Below are 23977 nucleotides of genomic sequence, written 5' to 3'. Positions count from 1 at the left end.
CATGACTCCTCTGGATCATCCAAATGGCCATTGGCAAACTTAAGACGGGCCTTGACATGTGCTGGTTTAACCCTCTGGGGACCAAAAACGCGCCCACGCGTTTTGCTCGTTTTTTTTTTTAGCAATGAAAAATAAACACAAAATGCTCTGTTAATTTTGATCTTTCATTTTCGTGTAATACATCAATCGATCCTGTTCAGTTTCTATTTTTTTTCTGTATACTCACAATACAAATAAAGTGTTTTGCTTTTTGACAAATAAAGAAAAACTAACATGATGCTATTTCTGCCTTCTCTCTGTCAGTAAACTCCCATTTGAAACGCGTTCGAAAATTATCTATAACTCCGCGAAAATTCAGTCAAACAGGCAAACAGACCCACGGGCATAAAGCTTGAGATCGCAGCTTTTAAATGAAGTAATTTATATAAAAAACTAATATTATCAGCTTCTGTAATCTGTATAAAAAGAGAGCGACTCCAGTCGAGCTCATTAGGAGCCATTCAAAAGTAATGTGACCACTCCCCGGAGAGCGCGTGCTATTCAAACGCAAATTCTGAGAACCATTTCAGTCTGTGAAACGCCCCCACATCAGCTGTAAACAAAGAGGCATAATATAGCCTACCTTATGGAGAAAATTTTCCGTGCTGATATGAGGAGCAGATCCCGCTGAGGAGTGAGGTAGGCTAAGTTATCCTTTCTCAAGTGTTAATGTGGAATAACGTTATGGAATAACGTTGTAGGCTTATGTAAACAAAAAGATGAATCGCGTTTCTATAATATGAATCGCGCGTCTATTTGTAAAGAGTGTTTAGCCTAAATATGAATCGCGCGTCTGTGTGTGAAAGAATAAACTGCTTTTACAGTTACAGTTACTGCGTTACAGTCAGGCGAAGTATGAAAGACAACATTTTGTTGACTAGATTTGGGTACAGTTTTTACTGTAGAATATACTGTCACATCAAATAAGCTTTTCTGAATATATATAAAATACTATTTTGTCAAAAATAAAGTCATAGACTAAGATGTTCCAATGTTGGCTATATTCAAACTAATGAATACATATGATAAAATGTAGGCCTATAATCTTTTTTTTTTTTTTTTTTACAAAGAAAGAGTACTTTTTTGCAGAAATATTGCTGAAATTGTAATTATTGTTGTAATTGTAACCTTTTTAATAAAATAGCAAAACATATTTACAAGATAGATGTAAGCAAAATCTTAAATGGTCAATATAAGTCTTCTTCAAAATATATATTTTGTCTTTGCATTGTGGCTCAGTCAGTGTCACACCTGAATGAATGGCTAATTATGCAGAGTCATTATGCAGAGTGGGTGGGACTAAGGTGTAAACTACTCCTCCCCCTCGCATATTGGCTTTCCAAGCAAAACCTGTTTTACACCATTTAAATAAATGTATTTTTTTTTGTGAACGATAAAGCAAGACTATTTTCACATAATTTTGAAGCTAGAACTGAAAGGGACAACATCCATTAGTCAAAAGTCTTGTGGGCACATATTTTGTATGAGTTTTGTGGTCTTATTTCAGCAACTTTCATTTTTATTTTTTTAAATAACCACGCATAAACATTATTCTCTTAAAAATACAAACATCTACATACATGTTGCTCGCATATTATGGTAGGCCTGTTTGTGCTATATAGAGTGAATTTACACCTTTGCCATTAACATGTTTATAAATAACTGAAAAAAGCACAAATGTCAGAGCATGTCAGAACATCTCAAGGGCCCCAAAAACAGCTTGGTCCCCAGAGGGTTAAGCAGGGGAACCTTCCGTGCCATGCATGATTTCAAACCATGACGTCTTAGTGTATTACCAACAGTAACCTTGGAAACGGTGGTCCCAGCTCTTTTCAGGTCATTGACCAGCTCCTCCCGTGTAGTTCTGGGCTGATTTCTCTGATTTCTTAGGATCATTGAGACCCCACGAGGTGAGATCTTGCATGGAGCCCCAGTCCGAGGGAGATTGACAGTCATGTTTAGCTTCTTCCATTTTCTAATGATTGCTCCAACAGTGGACCTTTTTTCACCAAGCTGCTTGGCAATTTCCCCGTAGCCCTTTCCAGCCTTGTGGAGGTGTACAATTTTGTCTCTAGTGTCTTTGGACAGCTCTTTGGTCTTGGCCATGTTAGTAGTTGTATTCTTACTGATTGTATGGGGTGGACAGGTGTCTTTGTCTGACGACTGCCCTAGTCAAAAAGGCCCAGCAGCGCCTCCATTTCTTGAGGGTACTGAGATGGAACAGGCTGCAGACCAATCTGTCGGTCTCCTTCTATCGAGCCACAATTGAGAGTGTGTTGGTGCATGCCATCCCTGTGTGGTACGCTGGCTGTTCATTGGCTGATAGAAGGAGACTACAGAGGGTCACCAGAACCGCGGAGAGGGTGATTGGCTGTCTACTCCCGCCCCTGGACTCCATCGCCAGTTCCAGATGTCTCACCAAAGCCAGGTCGATCATAAAAGACCATCTTCACCCCGACCATCACCTGTTCACTATGTTGCCCTCAGGGAGGAGGTTCAGATCCCTCAAAAGCAAGACCAACAGGCTGAGAAATAGTTTCTTCCCCTGGGCAGTCAGAACTTTAAATGAAGCAGACCACTGACTGACTTTGCATTCTCACAGTCGTTCTGTTGTGTGTCTGCACGCGTGTGTCAATGATTTTTAACAATGATGCTGCTACTGTTGTTTATTTAATTTTCTTTTTATTTATTAATCTCTTTATATGTTTTTATCGTAGATGGTTATATTGCACCTGGGTGGCCCTGTTTGCAAATTTCGTTGTGCAGGAGACTGTCCAATGACAATAAAACTCTTGAATCTTGAATCTTTATGCAGCTAACGACCTCAAACAGGTGCATCTAATTTAGGATAATAAATAGAGTGGAGGTGGACATTTTAAAGGCAGACTAACAGGTCTTTGAGGGTCAGAATTCTAGCTGATAGACAGGTGTTCAAATACGTATTTGCAGCTGTATCATACAAATAAATAGTTGAAAAATCATATATTGTGATTTCTGGATTTTTTTGTTTTGATTATGTCTCTCACAGTGGACATGCACCTACGATGACAATTTCAGACCCCTCCATGATTTCCAAGTGGGAGAACTTGCAAAATAGCAGGGTGTTCAAATACTTATTTTCCTCACTGTATATATATATATATATTCTATTTAGCTTTTTAAATTAATTTTAGTTTCAGTTTCAATTTTAGTACTTCAAATTAAACTTATTTTTATTTCACTCAGTTGCCAAGGCAACATTTAAAATTTTAAGTTTAGGTTTTTTATCTAATATTTATTATTTTGATTTTATTTCAGTTTTAATTTAATGAATAATTTTTTTTTTTTTTTTTTTATTGGTTGTAGTTTTAGTAAACAATACAACTACTACTCTACATTTAAATCGGATCCCTCCTTTAATTCAAGTCTGTAGGATTGTTTTAGTTTTTTTTCTAAATTAACTGGTTTTATTCAAGTCAAAATTATTATTGCACATTACTGAATAAACCTAAATGTATTAATTTATACCAACACATTTTTTTTTCTTGGGGTTAAATCAGAAATATCTCTTTAGGGTAACAACTGCAGATCACATGTTCTTTCAGTCTATTTTAAAAAGAAGGAAAATAATAATAATAATAATAATAATAATAATATGAGGTTTTTATTCTCTTGCTTCAAACAGTGCTCCTAATTTTGGCAAAAGTCTACTTTTTTTTAGTAGACACAAATTTTTCACAACGGTCATGAATATTTTATGTTTGGTCTCTTTATGTGCTCAGAATTGTTCATACAGTATACTATGCATTGGGCATTTTTTTGAGAGTATATGCATTTTAATTTGTCAGTGTGTTTCAGTGACACCACACAATGTGACCAATCTCACCACACAATCTCTTCCTGGGTCTAAGCAATGATATGTAGTCAATGTAGTCAGTGCATTAGCAGAGTCTACAACATTAAACCGGCTGTAATTAGACTGGCATCAGCAGTAATATTACTGGGTATTAACTTACAAAAAATAATAATAGGCAATAGGCATAATAATGGTTTTCTCAGCTTAGGGGTCACAAAAAGGATACATCCTTGTATTTATTGGGGAAATAAGAAAAAGAAAAAGAGTGAATTTGCAAAAATGTGATAAGTGACTATTCACCGTTTGAGAGTTCTGGGGTCAGTTTTGTAAGAATGCTGTGAATACATTGACCCTGGAACAGGTGCAGCTACTTTGAAACTCATAAAGATACTCAATTATATATAATTGACTTCTAAAATGACTCAGTGCTACTTGAGAAACAGCCATTCAAACTAGAAAATCATGTGTATTGGCTCAGTTTGCTCAGTTGAAAGGTTGTGTGCACAACACAGTGTGGCATAACTGGTCCAGTTCTCTCCTGAATTATACTCACATGAAACTCTTCTCACAGTTGAGATCAAGTAAAAAAAAAAAAAAAAAACTCTTACATATTCAGGTTACAACTTTGCACAGTGTACTATGATAAATTATACATTTCAACTGTTATAGATATATCTGTTCTAAAATCTAAACATGTACGCAGCAAAATATAACACATTTTATAACTAGTGAACTGATATATATATATATATATATATATATATATATATATATATATATATATATATATATATATATATATATATAACATTACCTTTTCAATATATGATATGTATTTAAACAAAAGCTAACCACCGTAAAAATGTGACTAATCCTAACCAACTAAAAACATGCCAAGGTTCAAGCTAATTGCAACCAACTGCCCACTAAAATCAGTCTATGTAAGTTTATTTTTAAATTCTGATATTGCAATACATACTGGTTAGTGTCAAACCATTAACCACTTCAAACTCAACATAAAAAAGTATTTTTTTTGAGTCATTGTCCTCAGTTAATTCACTGCTAAATATGACTCACCTGAAACTCTTCTCGAAGTTGAGAGGTGTTGGTCTGAGAATCCACACTCAACATGTCCTTATAGGTGAGCGTAAACTCACTGATAGGGATGGCGGTCTCTCCGCACAGACAGGCCTCTAGTATGGCATCATGAATGAATATATACTGCTCCTAAAACCACAGAGAGAGATTGACACAGAAAGAGTCAGTTCAGGTCAGACAGAAAACTGCTTAAAAAAAAAATAGTCCATGTCAAAACATGCACAATGCAGTGTCCAATTATTTGCTTTTATCTGGCTTTAATTAAAAACGATGCGACAAAATGTCAGAGAGATTAATCGAGGGGGCAAATATTAGCTTAATTTAGCAGTGTAGGAGGGAAATGTCAAAGTCAATCAAATCTACAGTATAGTCCCACGTAAAGATGCACAAAACTTTTGCAGTCTTCTACAAATGGCCATTGGCGGAATGAATTGAGACTCAAGAAATTGTGGTATAAGACAATAGTTGTCTATAGAGATCCTAGATATAATTATAGACATTTTCTGAAGAAAATTTGAGCGATCCTTGCCCATGCATTCAAGCTGCCATGGCTTTACGGGTTTTCTGGATGGTTCCCAGAGTATTGCAATGGGTCAGTTAGAGTGTTTAGAGTGTATGTGGTTTCTAGGGTGTTCGGGTGATAGCCCATGCTAATTGGAAAAACATGCTTGTGGAGACATATCTGCAAAATTATATTACATTGCTATATTTTTCAACATTTTCAAAGTGAAATGTCCAGTGAGTAAAGCTAAAAAAGTGCTCAATTTTATCTAAAACAGATGAATGTGAATCTGGAAACATTTTATTTAGTTGGTTATTGTATGTATCACAATAGTCCGGAAATTAAATTCCCGGTGAGTGGCGCTAAAAGGTTAAAGCTCTGTCGCATTTGAAAGTAACCTACCACCTACACTAAACCTAACCGATAACGTTAACAAAAGCAAACATGGAATAAAAACACGTTGTGCTAAGGCAAGCATGCCATTTTATCTTGCTTCTACAAATCTTTACCTGGTGAGCTACCAAGAAAGTTTACAGAAAAACATGTCAGTACACATGGAGCTGGTTTGATGCAAACATCATAATGTATAAGTTTATAAATTACACAATATGGTAAAAGTGTTTTGGGGTCATAACAGTATTGTGAAGTACAGTACAAGGAAGAGTGCAAAATAAGACTATCAACTGATAATCAGCCCCTGTAAGCATAATTTGTGTAAAAAGGAATACAACATGTTGCCATTTTTTCTGTTATTAGTGTTCATTTCAGCTGGAAACAGCCATGAATTGTATGTATATACTTTTTTTGACATTTTTTGTAAAAATGTAGGTAGAGGCAAATTTTTGGACCAAAGTTAAAGGAGCTCAACTTCAAGACTCTATGATATTCTGGTCTCTAGATGTGACTTGGGTCCGACAGTTGACAATTGCAAATTCAATCACCTAAAAAGTAATATTTTAAGAATATTAACAAAATCACATGATTTGAGTCGTTGTTAGGAATAAACTGCATAATGAAATTTTGAAAATTACGTAACCATAGAAATGAACAAAAGAAATAGTGATGCTTGCCTTATCAAACAAGCATTAGACAGAAGACGTCCTTAATTAGATTGCAAAATTATTTTATTTTGATTCTGTTTTACTCTTTCAATCAGAGGGTTAAAGGTCATGGATGAGTTTTCTGTTTGATCTCTTTTGATGGAGTACACTAGACTGGCCTTCAACTTGCTGTAGTCAATTCATATATCATACGCAGCACTGTGTAAAAAAAGGGCAGAGATCTCTTTTGCATTATAAAGCAGTCTAGAAAGCAAGATGGGTTTCATGGCCTTGCTTTTGTCTTTAAAATTGTTCTTGTGATATTAAGCGAACAGTGATTATACATTAAATTATGGTTTCTTCTTTGTTGTCCAGCCTCTTGAGGGTTCACTTGAATAGAAAAATATTCACAGCTACTTTCGTCCATCAGCTTATTAACATGCAGCTCACCAACTCATTCTCTGTCTTTCATAAATGAATGAATTTGAGGGGAAATAATACAATGAGAATATAAATTATTCAAAAGTAACATATTTTTAATGTCTAAATCTCTTTTACCAAGCAACCTCAAATAAACTTTCTAGTCCATTTTTTCTGTAAAAAATATAGAGAAGTTAAAAACAAGGCAACATAGAAAACTGGAATTTGCCATGAAATATTTAATAAAACATAGCATTCAACGTACTACTATACTTGCATGATAGATATTAACATCTATAAGCAACATGGATTGCCATTCTCAGCTCATTTTACTTCTGTAATCTGTATGTCCAAGTGAAATAGCTTATTCAGTGAAAAAAGGGCTTGATTTTATCATTCATGAATGTATTAGTTCATTAAGTTTAGCCATTAAAGCTAGGAATAGTAAACTAGCTTTGAAAGCATAACAAGGGAACATATCCCACCCTCCCTTCAGAGTTCTCTCCAAAGCCATGCCTCCTTCAAAATACATGAACACGCACTGCCAAAGCAACGTCTGCAAAGCATCATTGCCTCAGGTCTCAAAGCACAACATTACAAAAATAATGAACGTCAACAACTTATTTATGGTTATTGTTAGAATTCAAAGTGGTTTTGACTTGTAAAATGCATTTGCATCCTCGTAGAACTCTTAATTACAACTTGTAAATCAAGACTTTTCTGAGAATTCTGACTTATAGACTGCTGCATATTCATTTTGACATTGATAGTGCTGCCATAGAAACGCATAATTCCGAGTCCGAGGACGTGAACAGCTCCAAGTAGAAAGTTGCTATCTAATAATGACATGGCGTGAATGCAGCATAAGCTTGTTGTTTTGGATCAGGAGGAACTGTAAAAGGTGGCTGCTGTTTGTTTGCTACTCTCTGTGACTAGCAATGTGTCTACAACTCTGCTTAGCCTTATGGAACACTAGCTGCGTTTACATGGACACTTATAATCGGATTGGCGGCTCAATCGGACTAAAAAACCTTCATGTAAACACCTTAACTGATCCGATTGAGCTCGATCCGAATGAAATTTCGATCGGATTGAAAGGGGTGGTTTATCCCTTTTGTAATCCAATCGAGAGAACATGTAAACACTTGATCGGATTGAAAACCGAAACTGAAAGGACTGCGCATGTGCAATGACGAACCAGACGACTGGTTTTGGCAGCGGGGAGGGGCATTTTTACTGCGTGATCAATAAGCAGCACGGCAAAACGGTTAATATGCTCTAAATTATGACCAGAGACGAATTAATATTACGTCTGCTTTTTAAAACAAATAAAGAACATTTATGAATATAGAATATTATAATATTTATGCGCGAAAAGCGGGAAACTCTGTATATTCGTTCAGTGTGCGCATGTCAAAACATCAGATCCGATTTGAAACTTGTGACATATAAACGCGCACATCAACCCGATTACTTTATTTATCATTCATGTAAACACCTTGTTCGGATTCATCAATCGGATTGATTTCATTCCGATTGTGTCCATGTAAACGTAGCTTGTGAAGTGAAGCAGGACAACGTCCCACCAGTCCTTGTTTTGGATTCTCATCCACAGACGACTGGTTTTGGCCGCAGGGAGGGGCATTTTTACTGCGTGATCAATAAGCAGCACGGCAAAACGGTTAATATGCTCTAAATTATGACCAGAGACGAATTAATATTACGTAAAGAACCAATAGAGGAGAATATTTATGCGCGAAAAGCGGGAAACTCTGTATATTCGTGCAGTGTGCGCATGTCAAAACATCAGATCCGATTTGAAACTTGTGACATAAACGTGCACATCAACCCGATTACTTTATTTATCATTCATGTAAACACCTTGTTCGGATTCATCAATCGGATTGATTTCATTCCGATTGTGTCCATGTAAACGTAGCTACTGATGATGTGTTTTGTTTGCACGAGCAGAGTGCATGGTAGGACGTCCTATCATTGCATTCGGACCGAATGGATGAAGATTTTTTTAGTCCTGAGACTTCCACAGAAGATTTTCACTCAGACATTGCTAATAAATTACACAGAAATGTGATTTAGAAATGAAATTACAAAGAAATGTCAAGTAATACATTGAATTAGATGTGAGATTTTGAAGTAGAAAGACTGAAATGGTATTTCATTGTGAAACGTACTCTTATAATCTTAACAGTGTATTGCAAAGGTTCCAAAGAATGTGGACATACACCGGGTGTACATTTTCTTGCCATACGTACAATTTTACCAAATCATACAGTTAACTTCTGTGACTCAGGACTATTGCGTTCAATTCAGCAGTGAAGAGTAGTGTTCACATCAACAGTACCCCAGATTACCTTTTTAGCCGACTCAGTATGGTTCAAAGATGCACACCTGAGTTTGAGAAACAGCGTTCACAACATCCAAATGAAACAAACTCTGACATCAAATGAACTCAGGTAAGCACCAAAAGTACTAGAGTAAAACACCAAGATAAAATAGCCAACCTAGATTATTTGGATGACTACTTGATTAATGTGAGCCATAATTTTGTTTCTGATCTTACCTCAGTCTGGATCATATTAATACGTCGTGAGCAGAGTGTCTTCACACAGTTATAGATGTCCACCACACCCTCACACTCCGCCATATCCAGCATCACGTCCAATACTATGTAACAGCCAGTGCGGCCAGCGCCCATACTGCAGACAGACAAAAAGATGGCTGAAGGAATAATGTCACTGCACTAATGTAGCTCTGGGTACACACTCGTAATTGGACAGTTTTAAGAGGTACTTCACAAATTGCATTGTCAATTCCTGATTATTTACAGGGTTGGATAAAACTACCACAGCTCTTTCAAGTAGAACATTCAAGGGGTGACTAAAACAACCTGATACTGCCACAGTCAATTAACCTTAAATCAGATTCCAACCTGAATAATCTTGAACTTAAGCTGACTCTCCAACCTTAACTGTGGTGGTACCATGATACAGTGATATTAGTTGGTAAAACAATGTTACTTTTATATTTACTTAACAATGGCAACCCAACAAATGGTGGTGACAATCAGCTGTGGTGGGTAAAACATATTAACTCTCTAGCCAATTAGTTGGGTTGATTCATAAATTATGTCCTCTGACCAGGAGCCTCTAATTCACAAATAAAGTGCACACTGGATGAGAAGTGCCACATCTTTTAAAATTTGAACACATTGTTTTCTATGAGTATCCACAGAACACTTTATTCATTCTTGAAGTAAAGTTTATTTATTTATTTAGGCTAGTGTAACGGTACGCGTATTCGTATTAAACCGTTCGGTACAAGGCACGCATTTTCAAACCGAACGGTTATTTCAAATGTAAGCGCGTCGCGAGCGCGCTCATAATGTAGACGCTGGCGCGACCACAACATCAAATGGCAAACGCAATGTAAGCGGAACGAAACTGAGCTAACGTTACTCGTGACGGACTGTTTATCAGTTTGGACCAAAGCAGTGCGAGCCGATCTATACTATACTACACAGCGCTAATAAGAGATCCAGTGAAGAAAGCATTTGAACTCGCCACTAAAGTAATAACATCGCTGCGAGATCTAATGAGAAACATTCACATTTCTCCGTTATTAACAGATCAAACAGCGCTGACGTGGAAACCAGGAAGAAACATTGTGACATGAATGAACTATCCAGTGTCCACAGATCAGCAACATTCACCATGGATTTACTGTAGTAACACTGCAACTTTGGAAGTTTGGCAGGAATAGTAGGCTATAATGCTTTCAAGTAACGTTATGTCGGATTTATTTCGACATTATGAATAACGTTGCTGCCCTCAAATGTTAATCTGAACTAAAATAAACATTTGTTTATAAGCACAAAATATTACATTTATTTTTTTTCCAAGGAGCTGTTTTGTTTTATATGCTACTAAGAAGAGTCAATTATAGCTCCATCATTGCTCAAAGAAAAAAATATCATACTTTATGATGTTAGTTTTAAATAATAATAAAAAAAAATTAAATCAAGGAAATTTCTCTGCCATTTCTTTCTTTTTGCTGTATCGAAAACGTACCGAACCGTGACACAAGTGTATCGTATTGAACCGAATCGTGAATTTTGTGAACCATTACACCCCTACACTGTTTATTTTCTGGCCTCGAGTTGGACAATAAAGTTGAAATTTAATTTCAAATGGTTCTCAAGCAGAGAGAAGAGAAACATTTCTCATTCAAAGCACTGACAGCAGTGATTTATGTTTTCTTTTTCAATGTTTGAAAATGTCATATCCAATACCCTGTACCATTCAATTTTATTTTATTTAATGACATTTATATCAAAGATACAGTGATAATACACACATAGCAGCCAATAAAATCTGTTGTTCAATATCTGACTGCTTGCATTGCCTCATGACTGATGAAAATTTTGCCTTGTTGTGTGCAGTAGAATTTTGATGCATCGCAATGCATCGTAGAATCGAATTGTTACCTGGTGAATCGTAATCGAATCGAATTGTGAGGGCAGTGCCAATGCACACCCCTACTGTCCAGGTAATGTATAAAAACATGATATTACCAGTGCTTTGTGCAGTAACAAAATGTAATGTGGGCTGGACTGGCCTTCATGGCAGTGAGGAATACTAAATAAGTATCCTAGAAAATCTTAAATGAAGCTATCCTTTAGTTTAATTAAAAGATGAAGCAATGGTGTTAAAGCACATACAAGTGGAGAGATAAACTGAGGAGCACATTGCAACATTTGACTTGCACAAAATGTTACATTTTCAGGATAAATGTGGGCCAATGAGACTTAGTTATGCTAACTGCAAACGCAGTCGATAAGGCTATCACTTGAGTATAAATTTCACATGTGATGCTTATATGAACATTTCAACAATGTTCAGGGATGATTCATTGAATTGGTTTTCTGTCCAATTTAGTTTGATCTGATACATGAATGTCTTTTGTATAAATAAATGAGTCTGGCGGATACAAAGACGTCCTTGGACTGGTGAACTGCAGGAGCAAGCAATTTTATCTTTATAATGGACAGCAAATGCATGGAAAATATCAAATAACTGTATTTCATCAAAAGGAAGAACATGCTTTCATATTTGAGATCTGAAAGAACTGGCATTGCCTTGAGACAAGAAATGCATTTTTTTAAAGTTGAAGTGCAGGCACTAAAACTCATAAGAGACTGCTTAACTAACAGTTGGAGTGGTTAGAATAGAATCTGTAACTGAATTATTCTGTTTTCTACTTATTGGATAGTATTTACTGTATGCCACTTATTTTTATTTTGAAACAGTATGCAGTATAAAACAATCACATGGAGATGCACCGATGTATAGGCCAATAATCAGTATCAGCCGATAAAAGCTATTATATTCACTACCGGCCATTGGCCGATTGTTTAAAAACAGCCGATGATCAGTGCAGATTATATGCTGTCAATCAAAAGTGTGCAAAAAAAACCATGTCAGACTGCAAGTACAGGAAGTGATGCTTGATTACCTGCAGTGGACTACCACTGGCCCAGCATCGGGTGGTGTGGAGGCTTTGACCCGCCGGAGGAAGGCCAGCAGTCCTGTGGCATGAAACGGGACACCATGCTCTGGCCAAGATGTAAAGTGGAATTGGCAGACTTCATGCTTGGCTGGGTAACCCCGCTAATAGAGAACAAAAAAAAATATATATATATATATATATATATATATATATATATATATATATATATATTTTACTTCTTTCTATATATATATATACATTATAATTTTATCAGAATACCAAATGGGAAATAGCTCCATTAACAAATTTACATTTCATGACATAAAAACATAGCAAACCATTGACAAATATCTCAACACTCTTACCCGCTCCATGGCAAAGGTGCGTACAGTGTATTCTGCCAGCGTTTCAGTTTTCAGTAGAGTGATTTTAATGTCTCCATAGAGCTCACTTTCATCTGGCCAGTATTTACAGCACTTCATCTGAACAAAACAAATCATATTTCTCAAATCATATTTACAATTTGGTTAAATCCTTACATTTTAATTTAATGGTAATCACAAATATAAATTTTTTCCAAAGACAAATACATGCATACAAAGTAAAAAGATTCATAATTATAAAGACAATAACATACTTAAAGGCACAATGTGTAAGAATTTTGGATTGAAATTTTGCAGTTGGACACACTTGGATCATCAAGCTACGCCTTTGTCATTGCTTTGAATAAGTGACCTCTGTGCCTTTAATCAATGTTCTTTAGACACAAGTCAAAATGTTATTTATTGTAGGTTAATAAATATTGTAGGTCAACATTTGCCTTTTTATAACTTAAACTCATCATAAGCTAAAACTAAAACCATTTAGTTAGTTAATGTTTAATCAAGTTTTTGTACTATAAATAGAAAAAAACAAGAAAAAAAACCAAAAAACAACACATTCATTCTGCAGTCAGTAAAACTAGCCAGTGTGTGTTCTGCACATCAACAAACCACATATATATGTATAAAAACTGATTTTCAATTAGACCTAAAATTGCATAAAAATGCACTTTAAATATAAATAAATTACATGGTCGCTTCTCTTTTTTCAATGTACTATCAAAATGTTTGAAGGGGGAACTAATTATTAGAATCTATGTAAGGTGTATTTGTGAATAGCTGCATGTTGAGGCATCCTAATTTGCCAAATTTTGATTTTAAAAAAACTAAAACAAAAAATACATCTAAACTTGGTTAACTATAGATTCTGCCAAAATATCATAGTTACTACCACATAAAACTGTAAAACTACAATACAACTGTGGTAACTTGGTTGAAGCCAATAAATAAATAAATCAGCTTCTTAAAAAGAGATCAAATACTAATTTACTATGATGTTACAGTACTAACAACAACTGTAGTAACCATGGTATTTTGGAGGAAATGGGACAAAGGAAAGTGCGATTAAATGCAAGATGGCTGGGGCGATAAAATCATTCATCAGATGGAATGTTCTCTGGCTAATGGGGTGTCTTGGTAAAGTTTATCTTCAGTAATGGTCAGCTGTGGACTGCAGTGGTCAGTGTTTAGTAATAGATGGTGTCATTAGTGGGCGGAGGGGGCGGCTGGGTAGCCGGAGGCAGAGGTAGAGTTATTCTACTCACTCTCCCCACCTCCACCAGTTTGGTGATCATCACAATGCTGTAGCAGTTCTCCTGCCAAACCATGCGCCAGAAGTCATAGATCATGTCCTGCTTGGGCCCTGCGGAGAGAGAGAAGAATAAGGTTTCATGGAGAATTGTGGGAGGTGAATGATTTGAATGGAGGATAAAGAGAGAATAGAGGTGGTTTTGTGAAATAGCGGGTCACCACTTTGATCAGGATTACATAAGGATAGAGAAATGGCAGGCTGCTAGGCCGGAAGAGCTATCAGTTCATAGAGAATAGATAAACTGTAGGCAGTGAAAATCGAGAGAGTAATATCAGCAAGAAACTAGATTTCTATATTTTCTAAAAGAAAATGTGAGTGGTTCCAAGATGCTAGGGTGTTGCATTGCAATGCAGTTACTGAGGCAAGTGTTTTTACTGCTATGTGGTTAGTGGTTATTAAGATGTTATGAAAGTGTGTGTGTGTGTGTGTGTGTGTGTGTGTGTGTGAGAGAGAGAGAGAGAGAGAGAGAGAGAGAGAGAGAGAGAGAGAGAGAGAGACGCTATTTTGAAAGCTATGGTGGAAGGCCATCATTAAGGGAATATTGTCCTGGGCCCTGTGATGAGGGCCAAGCTATAGCATTCTCGGTGGACTTTAGTGTGTTTCTATGCGGTTGCTAAGTTGTTTGGATCTTTTCTAGCTTGTTTCTATGCAGCTGCTAAGGTTTTTAGAATTTTTCTTTTTTTTCTATGCAGTTGCTAATGTATTCTATAGGTTGTAGATGCTAGAGGCGCTAGAATGGTTCTTTGGTGGCTCCTAGGGTGTTCCAAATAGTTTCTTACTTGACCATGCCAAAAAAAGAAAAAAACAAAAAACAAAAAACAAAAAAACTCTAGATATTACTATGGTATTATCTATAGAATAGTGTAAATATAATTTTGAGACAAAATAAATCTATGGAATTTTCACACGCATGGCACTCTCATTTCAAACTGATAAGACTGAGAGATTTCTGTTCATCCAATTAAAGTCCACACAACCTAAACTTTGACGCTTCAAAAAGTTAATAAAGACATTGTAAAAGTAATCCATATTAATTGAACGGTTTAATCCAAGTCTATGGAACAGATACGATCACATTTTATGATGAACAGATTTAATGTTGGCTTTTATTCACAAAATACATTGATCAATGCACATACAAAAACCACAATCAAATATGGTCAACAGAAATGTAAACATGCTTGCTTAAAGGACAAGTTCGGTATTTTACACTTAAAGCCCTGTTTACAGATCGTATCTGATGAAATAGAACGGTTAAGATTAAAATTTGGACACATGCTGCTGTCCCGATAATTTTAGGTTTATTTCGCTTCCCCCCCACCACCCCCACAATGGTTGTCTATATGCACTGGAAGATTCCGTCCTAAAAACACATTAAACTTTCGTTTACAAAGACGTGAAACTCACCGAGTGGTCAGGGGGTGTTCACTGATATGTTCCATCAAAAATCGCTGAAAAAGATGCATTCCAACAGGTTTTATCGTAGTTTTTGTCCAGCTCCATTGACTTAATAGGACGTACTGTGAGACCGCAGCACCTTTACGATATTACTCCGCCGCTTCTTCTTCTGCTTCTTCTGTGTATTCAATGAAATGCCCGTGGTTTGCTTGCAATTGGCAAAGGTGCATTATCGCCACCAACTGGGCTGGAGTGTCTATTATTCAAGCTCTCAACGGAAGAATCACGGGTGTGACGCGTTTGGCAAAATAGGTCCACAAAAGCGAAATAAACCTAAAATTCTCGGGACAGGAGCATGTGTCCAAATTTTAATCTTAACCGTTCTATTTCATCAGATACGATCTGTAAACAGGGCTTTAAGTGTAAAATACCGAACTTGTCCTTTAACGAGCAAGAACTGAGATGCTGCTCAATTCATATGGATTACTTGTATAATGTGTTGAACATTTTGAAGCATCAAAAAAATTGTTGGGGCCAGATTTAGTTAGCAGGGCAAATTAGCGTGAGAGCGCAATTCCATAAAAGCGCCAAAAAGAGTAGAAGGTTCTGCGTGTGATCTACTGACGACGCGCAAATTAAAGAACACAGACACAGCCAGATAATTTCCATAATGACCAACACAATCTACCAAGAGCAGTGCAAATTAGCATCTGGTACAAGACATGCTTTTTTTGGGCGGTAAATAATGGCACAAATACCAGTAAATTGACTAGCGCAAACCTTAGTAAATCACCTTGCATGATTCATTTAAATAGTCTCCTCCCATAAAGTAAGGGAAACTCCAACAAATGCATATGCAATAAGGTCAACCGCAAAATGAACCCTGTCCACACCTTTTCAGCGCAAATTTTTCACTGCGTGTCCTGACAGTAGTTTTTTTAAAGCCAATAGAGGGTTTGCGCTGATGCAAGCTGTTAGTAAATCTAGCCCTTGATGTGTGGCTGTGTGGACTTTCAATGGAGGGATAAAAAAAGTTTCATAAAAAATCTTAATTTGTGTTTCACAGATGAACGAATGGGTTTAGAATAATATGATGATGAGTAATTGATGAATTTGAATTGTTGTTGGTTAAACTACACCTTTAACACTATCGTTGAGGGACGAGCAATAGCAATAGTGACGCTTGCCTTAGCAAACACCTCTAATAAAATATTTACTATTAATAACATGAGCCGAACCTCTATGTTGTTCACTCTTGTCTCTTTCTTTTCTTCCTTGTGCATTTTTCTCTACACATGCAGAAATACACACACGGCAACATTAAAGCAGAGCTCTGAACATTAAAGGAAAGCTGCTGAAGGTTTATAACCGCCCTGACTCTGTCAGTGCCGTGAGCACTCTGCCCTCAGGCTAGGAGTCTGTTATCTTCTCTACCCATTTAAACAATTACAGCCAACAACAGGTGCCACACTTCCTATGCAGCTTTCCCAATATCGCCTGCAGCTACATCTTCTAAAAATCACATTTGAACGTTCTGCTCTACAGCCAGGATAAAGCTGAGGTTATTCATGATACATAATAATGTTAAAACGGGAAAGTTTTAGAGGTTTAAATATAAGGTGAGGAGACATTTGTTCTTCAGCTATGTGTTTGTGGGCATATTGAAATGACATTTCCCAGCTGACAGCATCAGAACACATCCAGCCCGGGTTAATCAAAGCACCTCTGCCAGGAGAAAACTGCTGTTGTGTTTTCAGAGCAGACAACAAACAACTTTCATATTTCCTTAGGTCTTCTGAGCCTCTCTTTTTTTAAAAAACATAAGCAACCACACATCAGAGCTGTTAGATACCAAATAGGAATGTACTAAAATTGCCTACCACAGAGTAACACGTTGGAAACCACCCATAATACCCAGGCAAACCAACTCAAGCTCATGAGAAAATGTACTGAAAATCTAAATATAATTTCACGAGGCGGCCATTTTGTCTGTACGAAAAACATATGCATTAAATCATTGTGCCCGAAGCATAAGTCTGAATTCAGAAAGGCACATAAAATGAATAACGCATTCTATGGGGCCCCTAAAGGGACAGGTTACGCTTGCTGCAGTAGTCGGTTGCATTACAGTACATCAGATTGCACTTGTCATGTGAATATAGTAAGGAGAGATGACTGACAAGACAATGTCGGAGGATTTGGAGCACAACATATCCCTACGTGTCATTGACAAATATGTTATCTTCTACATTGTGTGGTCAGTACCGCCACTCCTTATACACAGAGCATGATCACAAATTGAAAAGTGAAAATAAAAAGCGGGCGCACATTTTGCTGGTGGCTCCCTGATGCCCACAGATTACAATATAATTACATAACTATATAATAACAAGAGCACGCAAAATAATTTAAATATATATTTTTTTCCATCACCATGTCCCTTTAGGGGCCTACATATTCTGAAAATAGTAGGCCTATTCGGCTTCAGGCACATCAAAAGGAGATGTCAAACAAATTCATATGAATCAGCCACCAATTTGGCAAAATGTAAAACAGTTAAGAATTTCCATAAGAATGTGTTTGGCAAACCACAAAACATTAAAAGCGACATGTTAAAAACGTTCAGAACATCTGTAAAGCAGTTTGCTGTTAGCAGCTGCATAGCAATGCCATACAACTGCCCAAAACACCTTACCTACCACATTAAAGCCATGGCAACCACCCGGAACAGTCTAGCAACCACAAATAATGCATAATATCAGACTTTTAGCAACCACATAGCAATGTAAAAAAAAAAAAAAAAAAAAAAAACCTTTAATTAAATGTATGATCAGTATGATCTGGCAACCACTCTAAATGTGACTACCACATAGAAATGCACCAAAAACATGGAGAACATCCAAACAAAATGAAAAGCAACACCCAAATCACCCTATCATTGTAACATGCTGAGTTTTGGTTGGGCCAGTCCCAATTTCTCCAAAAATCTAGTAATATTCTAGTTGCTATTATATCGTTTTTAGAGGTTTGGGGCTGCAGCTGCAGGGCTGATCGTTTATATTTGTATAAAAGCTCATTGAGTCTTGAGCACATCTGTATGCCGCGCTGTTACGATGTGAACATGCAGATGGCCTTCACAGCTCCACCAGCTAGCAAGATCTCAGGACCTAAAGCCAGTTTAAACCTCTGGATAGAGAACAAGCCTAGCAAACCCCACACATGAGTGTATGTGCACCTGCTCAAACAAAGCACAGCAGTGCCGGGTGTGTGTTTGTGTTTGGAGAGAGTCTGTGTTGATCAGTGGCCCCGGCGTGTTGACGGCTAACATGAGAGAGAGAGAGAGAGCAGATTAAATGAGATGTGTGTGTAAGAGTGTGCAGTTTTCTGCTGCAAGCATGCTGGAACTGAGGAGTAGCTGAGACCCACATTGACAAAACTACAGACAGCTGTACATATCCATAGAAGAAGAGAGACAGAGAATCACTTTACTTTAAACCCGTATAACTTTATAATCATTTACAACAATTTTTTAAATGTTTTAAGCATCTTATGCTCCCAAGGCTGCATTAAAATAATAAATAATACTAATACTAATAATAAAAACAGCAATAGTGACATATTCTTAAAATTAATAATAACAGTTTCTTTTTTAATATACAGTTGTGGTCAGCATCATTGGTACCCCTGGTAATATGATCAAACATGGCTGTAAAAATAAATCTGCATTGTTTGTCCTTTTGGTCTTTTATCTAAAAAAAAAAGAAAGAAAAAAAATCGCAAAAATCCAACCTTTCATTGAAGTAAAATAATTGAAAGTGGGGGGTAAATCACATTATGAAATAAATGTTTTTCTCCATAACATGTTGGCCACAATTAATGGCACCCCTAGAATTGTTTTATGAGTAAAATATCTCTGGAATATATTCCCATTAATATTTACATTATTTTAGCACACCAGGGTGACTAGGAACATGAAATTGTCTAGCTCTGACTATAACTGGCTAAAGCATTGAAAATTCCCATTTCCACAATCAGGGCAATAATTAAGAAGTTCCAATCAACTAAAGATGTTACGAATCTACCTGGAAGAGGCTGTGTGTCTATATTGTCCTAATGGACGGCGAGGAGGAAAGTTTGAGTAGCCAAAGACTCTCCAAGGATCACAGATGAAGATTTGCAAAGATAAGTTGAGTCTTGGGGTCAGAAAGGCTTAAAAAAAAAAAAAAAAAAAAAAAAAACAACATCAAACAACCCCTACATCACCACATGTTGTCTGGGAGGGTTTCAAGAAAAATCCACCTCGCTCCTCCAAAAATAAACTCCAGCATAATCAGTTGTCAGACATGACTGGTACTTCAAAAGCCACCAGATTCTATGGTCAGATGAAACAAAAACAAAAAAAATAGCTTTTTGGCAAAAGGAGATAAGTAACAAAAGTAATAAAAGGGTGCCAATAATTATTGCCAGCATGTTTTGTAGAAAAGCATTTATTTAAAAATATGATTTACCCCCCACTTTCAATTCTTTGACTTCAATGAAAGCTTAGATTTAAAAAAAAAAAAAAAAAATGTTTGGTTGTGTGTGGCACAAACTCTTCATTCAACAGAATCTCTGCTTAGAGATAATTACCTCCTTAATTTTGGCCAAATCAAAGATCATTTAACAACCATTCCTCCCATCTTTAGTGTCACGTGATCCTTCATGAATCATTCTAAAATGCTGACTTGGTTATCAAGAAATCTTTCTTATTATTATCAATGTTGGAAATAGTTGTGATATTTTGAAACACTCGTTTCAAACACCCATGCAATCTTACTTCTAAATGACAGCGATTAGGCTCTATGTCTGTTAAACCTTTGACAAGTTCGATCACAGCGAACATTCAGATCTGTGTTCTGATCCAGAGAGAGCTAGCCTGGAAATCCAGACCTAAATCTGAAAGATTAATGGTCTAGCATCGACTAATGAAAATCGGCCAGCTTGAGGGGCGGCTCCAAGCATGCACTGCACGCAATTGGATAACACTACGACCAATCACAACAAGCCCCATACACTTAGCTACCAGCGGAGCTAACTGGTAGATTAGACGTATTCGGTCGGCAAAACAGCAAAAACGCCCTTCTTGAAAAGGAACGATTCGAGCGCCGTCTTCTGTTCCTCTTTTAGATAAAAAGGCAAGTCTAACTCGGTCATTGTAGCGGCCAAAGTCGTTTCAAACAACTGGTGTTCATCCATAGCCATCTTGCAATGTTTACTAAAGACTTCGACGTCACAGCGCTGTTGTCATCTGTTTAGCTCGCCTCTGGCCCGCCTATATCAGATAACCCGACGTGATTGGTGCAGCTCGGATACAATGGCATATTTAATGAGCATCATTACTCAACGCCAGAGTAAACTCGCTGAGCAAATTCAACTTGTGCTCTCGCCATAGGCGTAATTTGCGGGTGGGACGGGTGGGACATGTCCCCACCACTTTTTACTAAGGTCGTTAGATAATGTTAAATAAGAGGCGATCTAGCGCTGAAATGTGTTGTTTTTGAAATTAAGTGATCAATGTGCTCGTTGCCGCTGTGATCAGTGGCGTGGATACTGTGTTCTCTAGTGGCTCGCGCACAGTCTTCACTCGGACGCGCGCTTCAATCCGTTGAGGAGACTCTCTATTTGTTCCGGTGAAATTACAAAACAAAATGCATACAAACGTATCCTTGCCTGATATACAACCACTGATAAACATAATCGGTTTTGATAAAAAAAAAAAAAAAAAAAAAACTATATGAGTGCGGATTAGAACCCAGAACCTCTGACATGCTTGGCAAAAGTTATCATTATTTCTGTCTTACAATAACTCAGATCACAATATCACAGAAGTACTGGGATATCTTGCAGCTAACTGAGTTAAAACTGCACCATAACATCATTTGATGAAACAGGTTATGAGAATGAGGGGGAGATCATCTCATTAATAGCTCTTTAAATTCTGAAAGGAAAAAAATTTTTTTTTTTTAAATTATTTCAGAGAATTCTTATATTAGAATAGAACTAATAAACTTTCTTTTTTTTTTTTAAACAACCCCATGTCTATGGTTACATCCTCAAAACAACAAAAAAAGTTTTATAAACATTTCAACCCTTTTAACCCATGTTTTAAGAAAAGAGATTAACCAATATTATTATATATTCTAGATACATTTTCAAAATTATTTAGATTTTTAGAATGCATATTAGCTTCCCTTTCCCATTAAACTGGATTCACCATTAGATGTGTTTAATAATGGGTGATTTTCATGTTTTATTTTTATTTATTTATTTTTTATGTTTGTGTGACCTGTTAAATTCTACATGCGCTACATATGCAGATTCTTACACAATGCATCTTTGATTTGGCCAAAATTAAGCAGGTAATTATCTCTAAGCAGAGATTGTGTTGAATGAAGAGTTTGTGCCACACACAATTCATAATTGTTGTTCAATTGACCTTTCATGTGCCCGTGTTGATGCTTAAGAAAACATTGTTTGGAAACATGAAATATGTTGATGTTATTATAGATTATATAAGATTTTAAAAAAGATAAAAATAATAATAAAAAAATCTCCCCCAATGAATCTCAGCCATTTCCAGCCCATACATGATACAATCATATACTTTTTTTTTCTCAATAGAGTAATAGTATTCTATAGTGCTGTTGTGTGACAAGAGAGAAAATACGATAAAACGGCAAAAACAATATCTGCATATGAATTATTCAATCCATTGTAGAAGAATTGGGGCACACAAACAAACACACACTCACATGTTTAAATGAAACATTTGTATCAACAAATACACAATACAAAAACACAAGTGATTTTATATAGTAGAAGTATATAGACTTACCTTGTGTTGCGATGAAATGATTGGAGCGCTGGTACCCCTGAGAGATAAAGAGAGATAAAGAGAGATAAAGAGAGAGAGAGAGAGAGAGAGAGAGAGAGAGAGAGAGAGAGAGAGAGAGAGAGAGAGAGAGAGAGAGAGAGAGAGAGAGAGAGAGAGAGAGAGAGAGAGAGAGAGAGAGAGAGAGAGAGAGATTATCAATCAATTGTGTTATGTTAAATGTGTTATGTTAAATGCATTTGAACAAAATTTCTGTATTATATTCTGACTTATCCCATTAAAAGTTGAAGTGAGTAGCCAAATTTCTGTGCCACTTGCATCACCAAAAAACAAAACAAAAAAAAAACACATAGAAAACAAAACAATGACTGGTTTCCCAAACACTCCCCCTTGTCCACCACTGGTCAGACAAACAGATAAAGCTGTCCCAGACTCACGCCATTGTTGTCTCCAAACTCACGCCATTGTTGCAGTTGACTCTGCACATTAAGCTGAGATAGGAGAAAGACATTATTAAGCTATCCTGTAAAACGCTATCCATACCATTATGAGCAAGCTAATCTACTGTTACTGAATATGTTAAATGTTTCTTTAATAAAATGAAACAAATGAAAAAATAAAAACACAGCGTAGAGATGGATGATAATATTTCCCAACCTCAAGGCCAAAATGTAATCTCTGACAGAAACACCAAATCACATAAAGGGGAAAAAAACCTTTTTTAAGTGTGGCTGAGAATGTGACAGCAGAACATGCATCTCTGTATCTCAAAAAATGAAAGCGTTTATCCTTGACATTTGATTAAACAGGCAAATATTCACACGTATCTGTAGTGTGTCCATGTATGTATCATCTAATATTGAGCTTTAAGAATTGAATTTACTCATGTATAGAAAATACAAGAAAATGTTATCTCTGTTCAAACATATCTGAACACTGCATTCTAAATGCCAAACATGAATTGAAAAGCATGAAATGCCACGAATCACAGCATTAGATAGAAGAAGACCAGCTCTTGGGTCACCTGTGGTGTAAAACTATTGGTTAACCAGAACCTGACAGACCAGATTCCATGATTATTTGAGACACAAAATGAATATTGGCCAAAATCTTTTTCTTTTTCTTTTTGGGGGGGGGGGGGGGTAATTTCAATGTTTGTGTAGAAACAATGTGCATTTTTGTTTGGGTGGCTGGGGGAATCCGTCCAAATTTGTACAAAATATGAATCTGTCAACCCAACCCAACTAAAAGGTTTTAGCATTTAATGAGATATGCATCAGCCTTTTGTGAAAACAACTTAACAATTGTTTGTAGACAAACTCGGAATATGTGGTGTCACATTTCTCTAAATGACTAGAACAGCCTCTTATTCACAGTAAGTTTTATTATTATTATTATTATTTCCAATACTGTCGCCTGATGAGGTTTTGGTCAAAACTTGAATTACACTGAGCTGGATAATGACAATTGTCCTCTGTCGAGCTGATTTATGAATCAAATTAGTTTCAAAATTGATGAACGCTGCAAAACTGACACAAAACTTAAACTTCATTGAG

The 23977-nt window shown here is 36.5% G+C and overlaps 1 protein-coding gene across 8 annotated transcripts in view; it reads right to left on the bottom strand.

The window, feature by feature from the left end:
- The window catches only part of ptprua (protein tyrosine phosphatase receptor type Ua), a 309103-nt gene that overhangs the window by 10974 nt on the left and 274152 nt on the right, over nucleotides 1-23977 (bottom strand). For 4 of the 8 annotated variants that reach the window (XM_082186693.1, XM_082186695.1, XM_082186694.1 and 1 more), the window contains 6 exons: nucleotides 22425-22461; nucleotides 14106-14203; nucleotides 12826-12942; nucleotides 12467-12621; nucleotides 9516-9651; nucleotides 4952-5101 (listed from right to left, as the gene is read on the bottom strand). In XM_082186693.1, the coding sequence (XP_082042819.1) occupies nucleotides 4952-5101; nucleotides 9516-9651; nucleotides 12467-12621; nucleotides 12826-12942; nucleotides 14106-14203; nucleotides 22425-22461 (693 nt within the window). Of the gene's footprint in view, nucleotides 1-4951; nucleotides 5102-9515; nucleotides 9652-12466; nucleotides 12622-12825; nucleotides 12943-14105; nucleotides 14204-22424; nucleotides 22462-22858; nucleotides 22913-23977 lie in introns of all 8 variants that reach the window. The other 4 variants (XM_082186689.1, XM_082186692.1, XM_082186691.1 and 1 more) reach the window with 2 other exon arrangements.

Source organism: Leuciscus leuciscus, assembly GCF_965113295.1.
Source record: "Leuciscus leuciscus genome assembly, chromosome: 12".
Taxonomy (NCBI): domain Eukaryota; kingdom Metazoa; phylum Chordata; class Actinopteri; order Cypriniformes; family Leuciscidae; genus Leuciscus; species Leuciscus leuciscus.
Note: the sequence above shows the minus strand (reverse complement) of the source record. Positions and strands in the feature narration are given on the sequence as shown.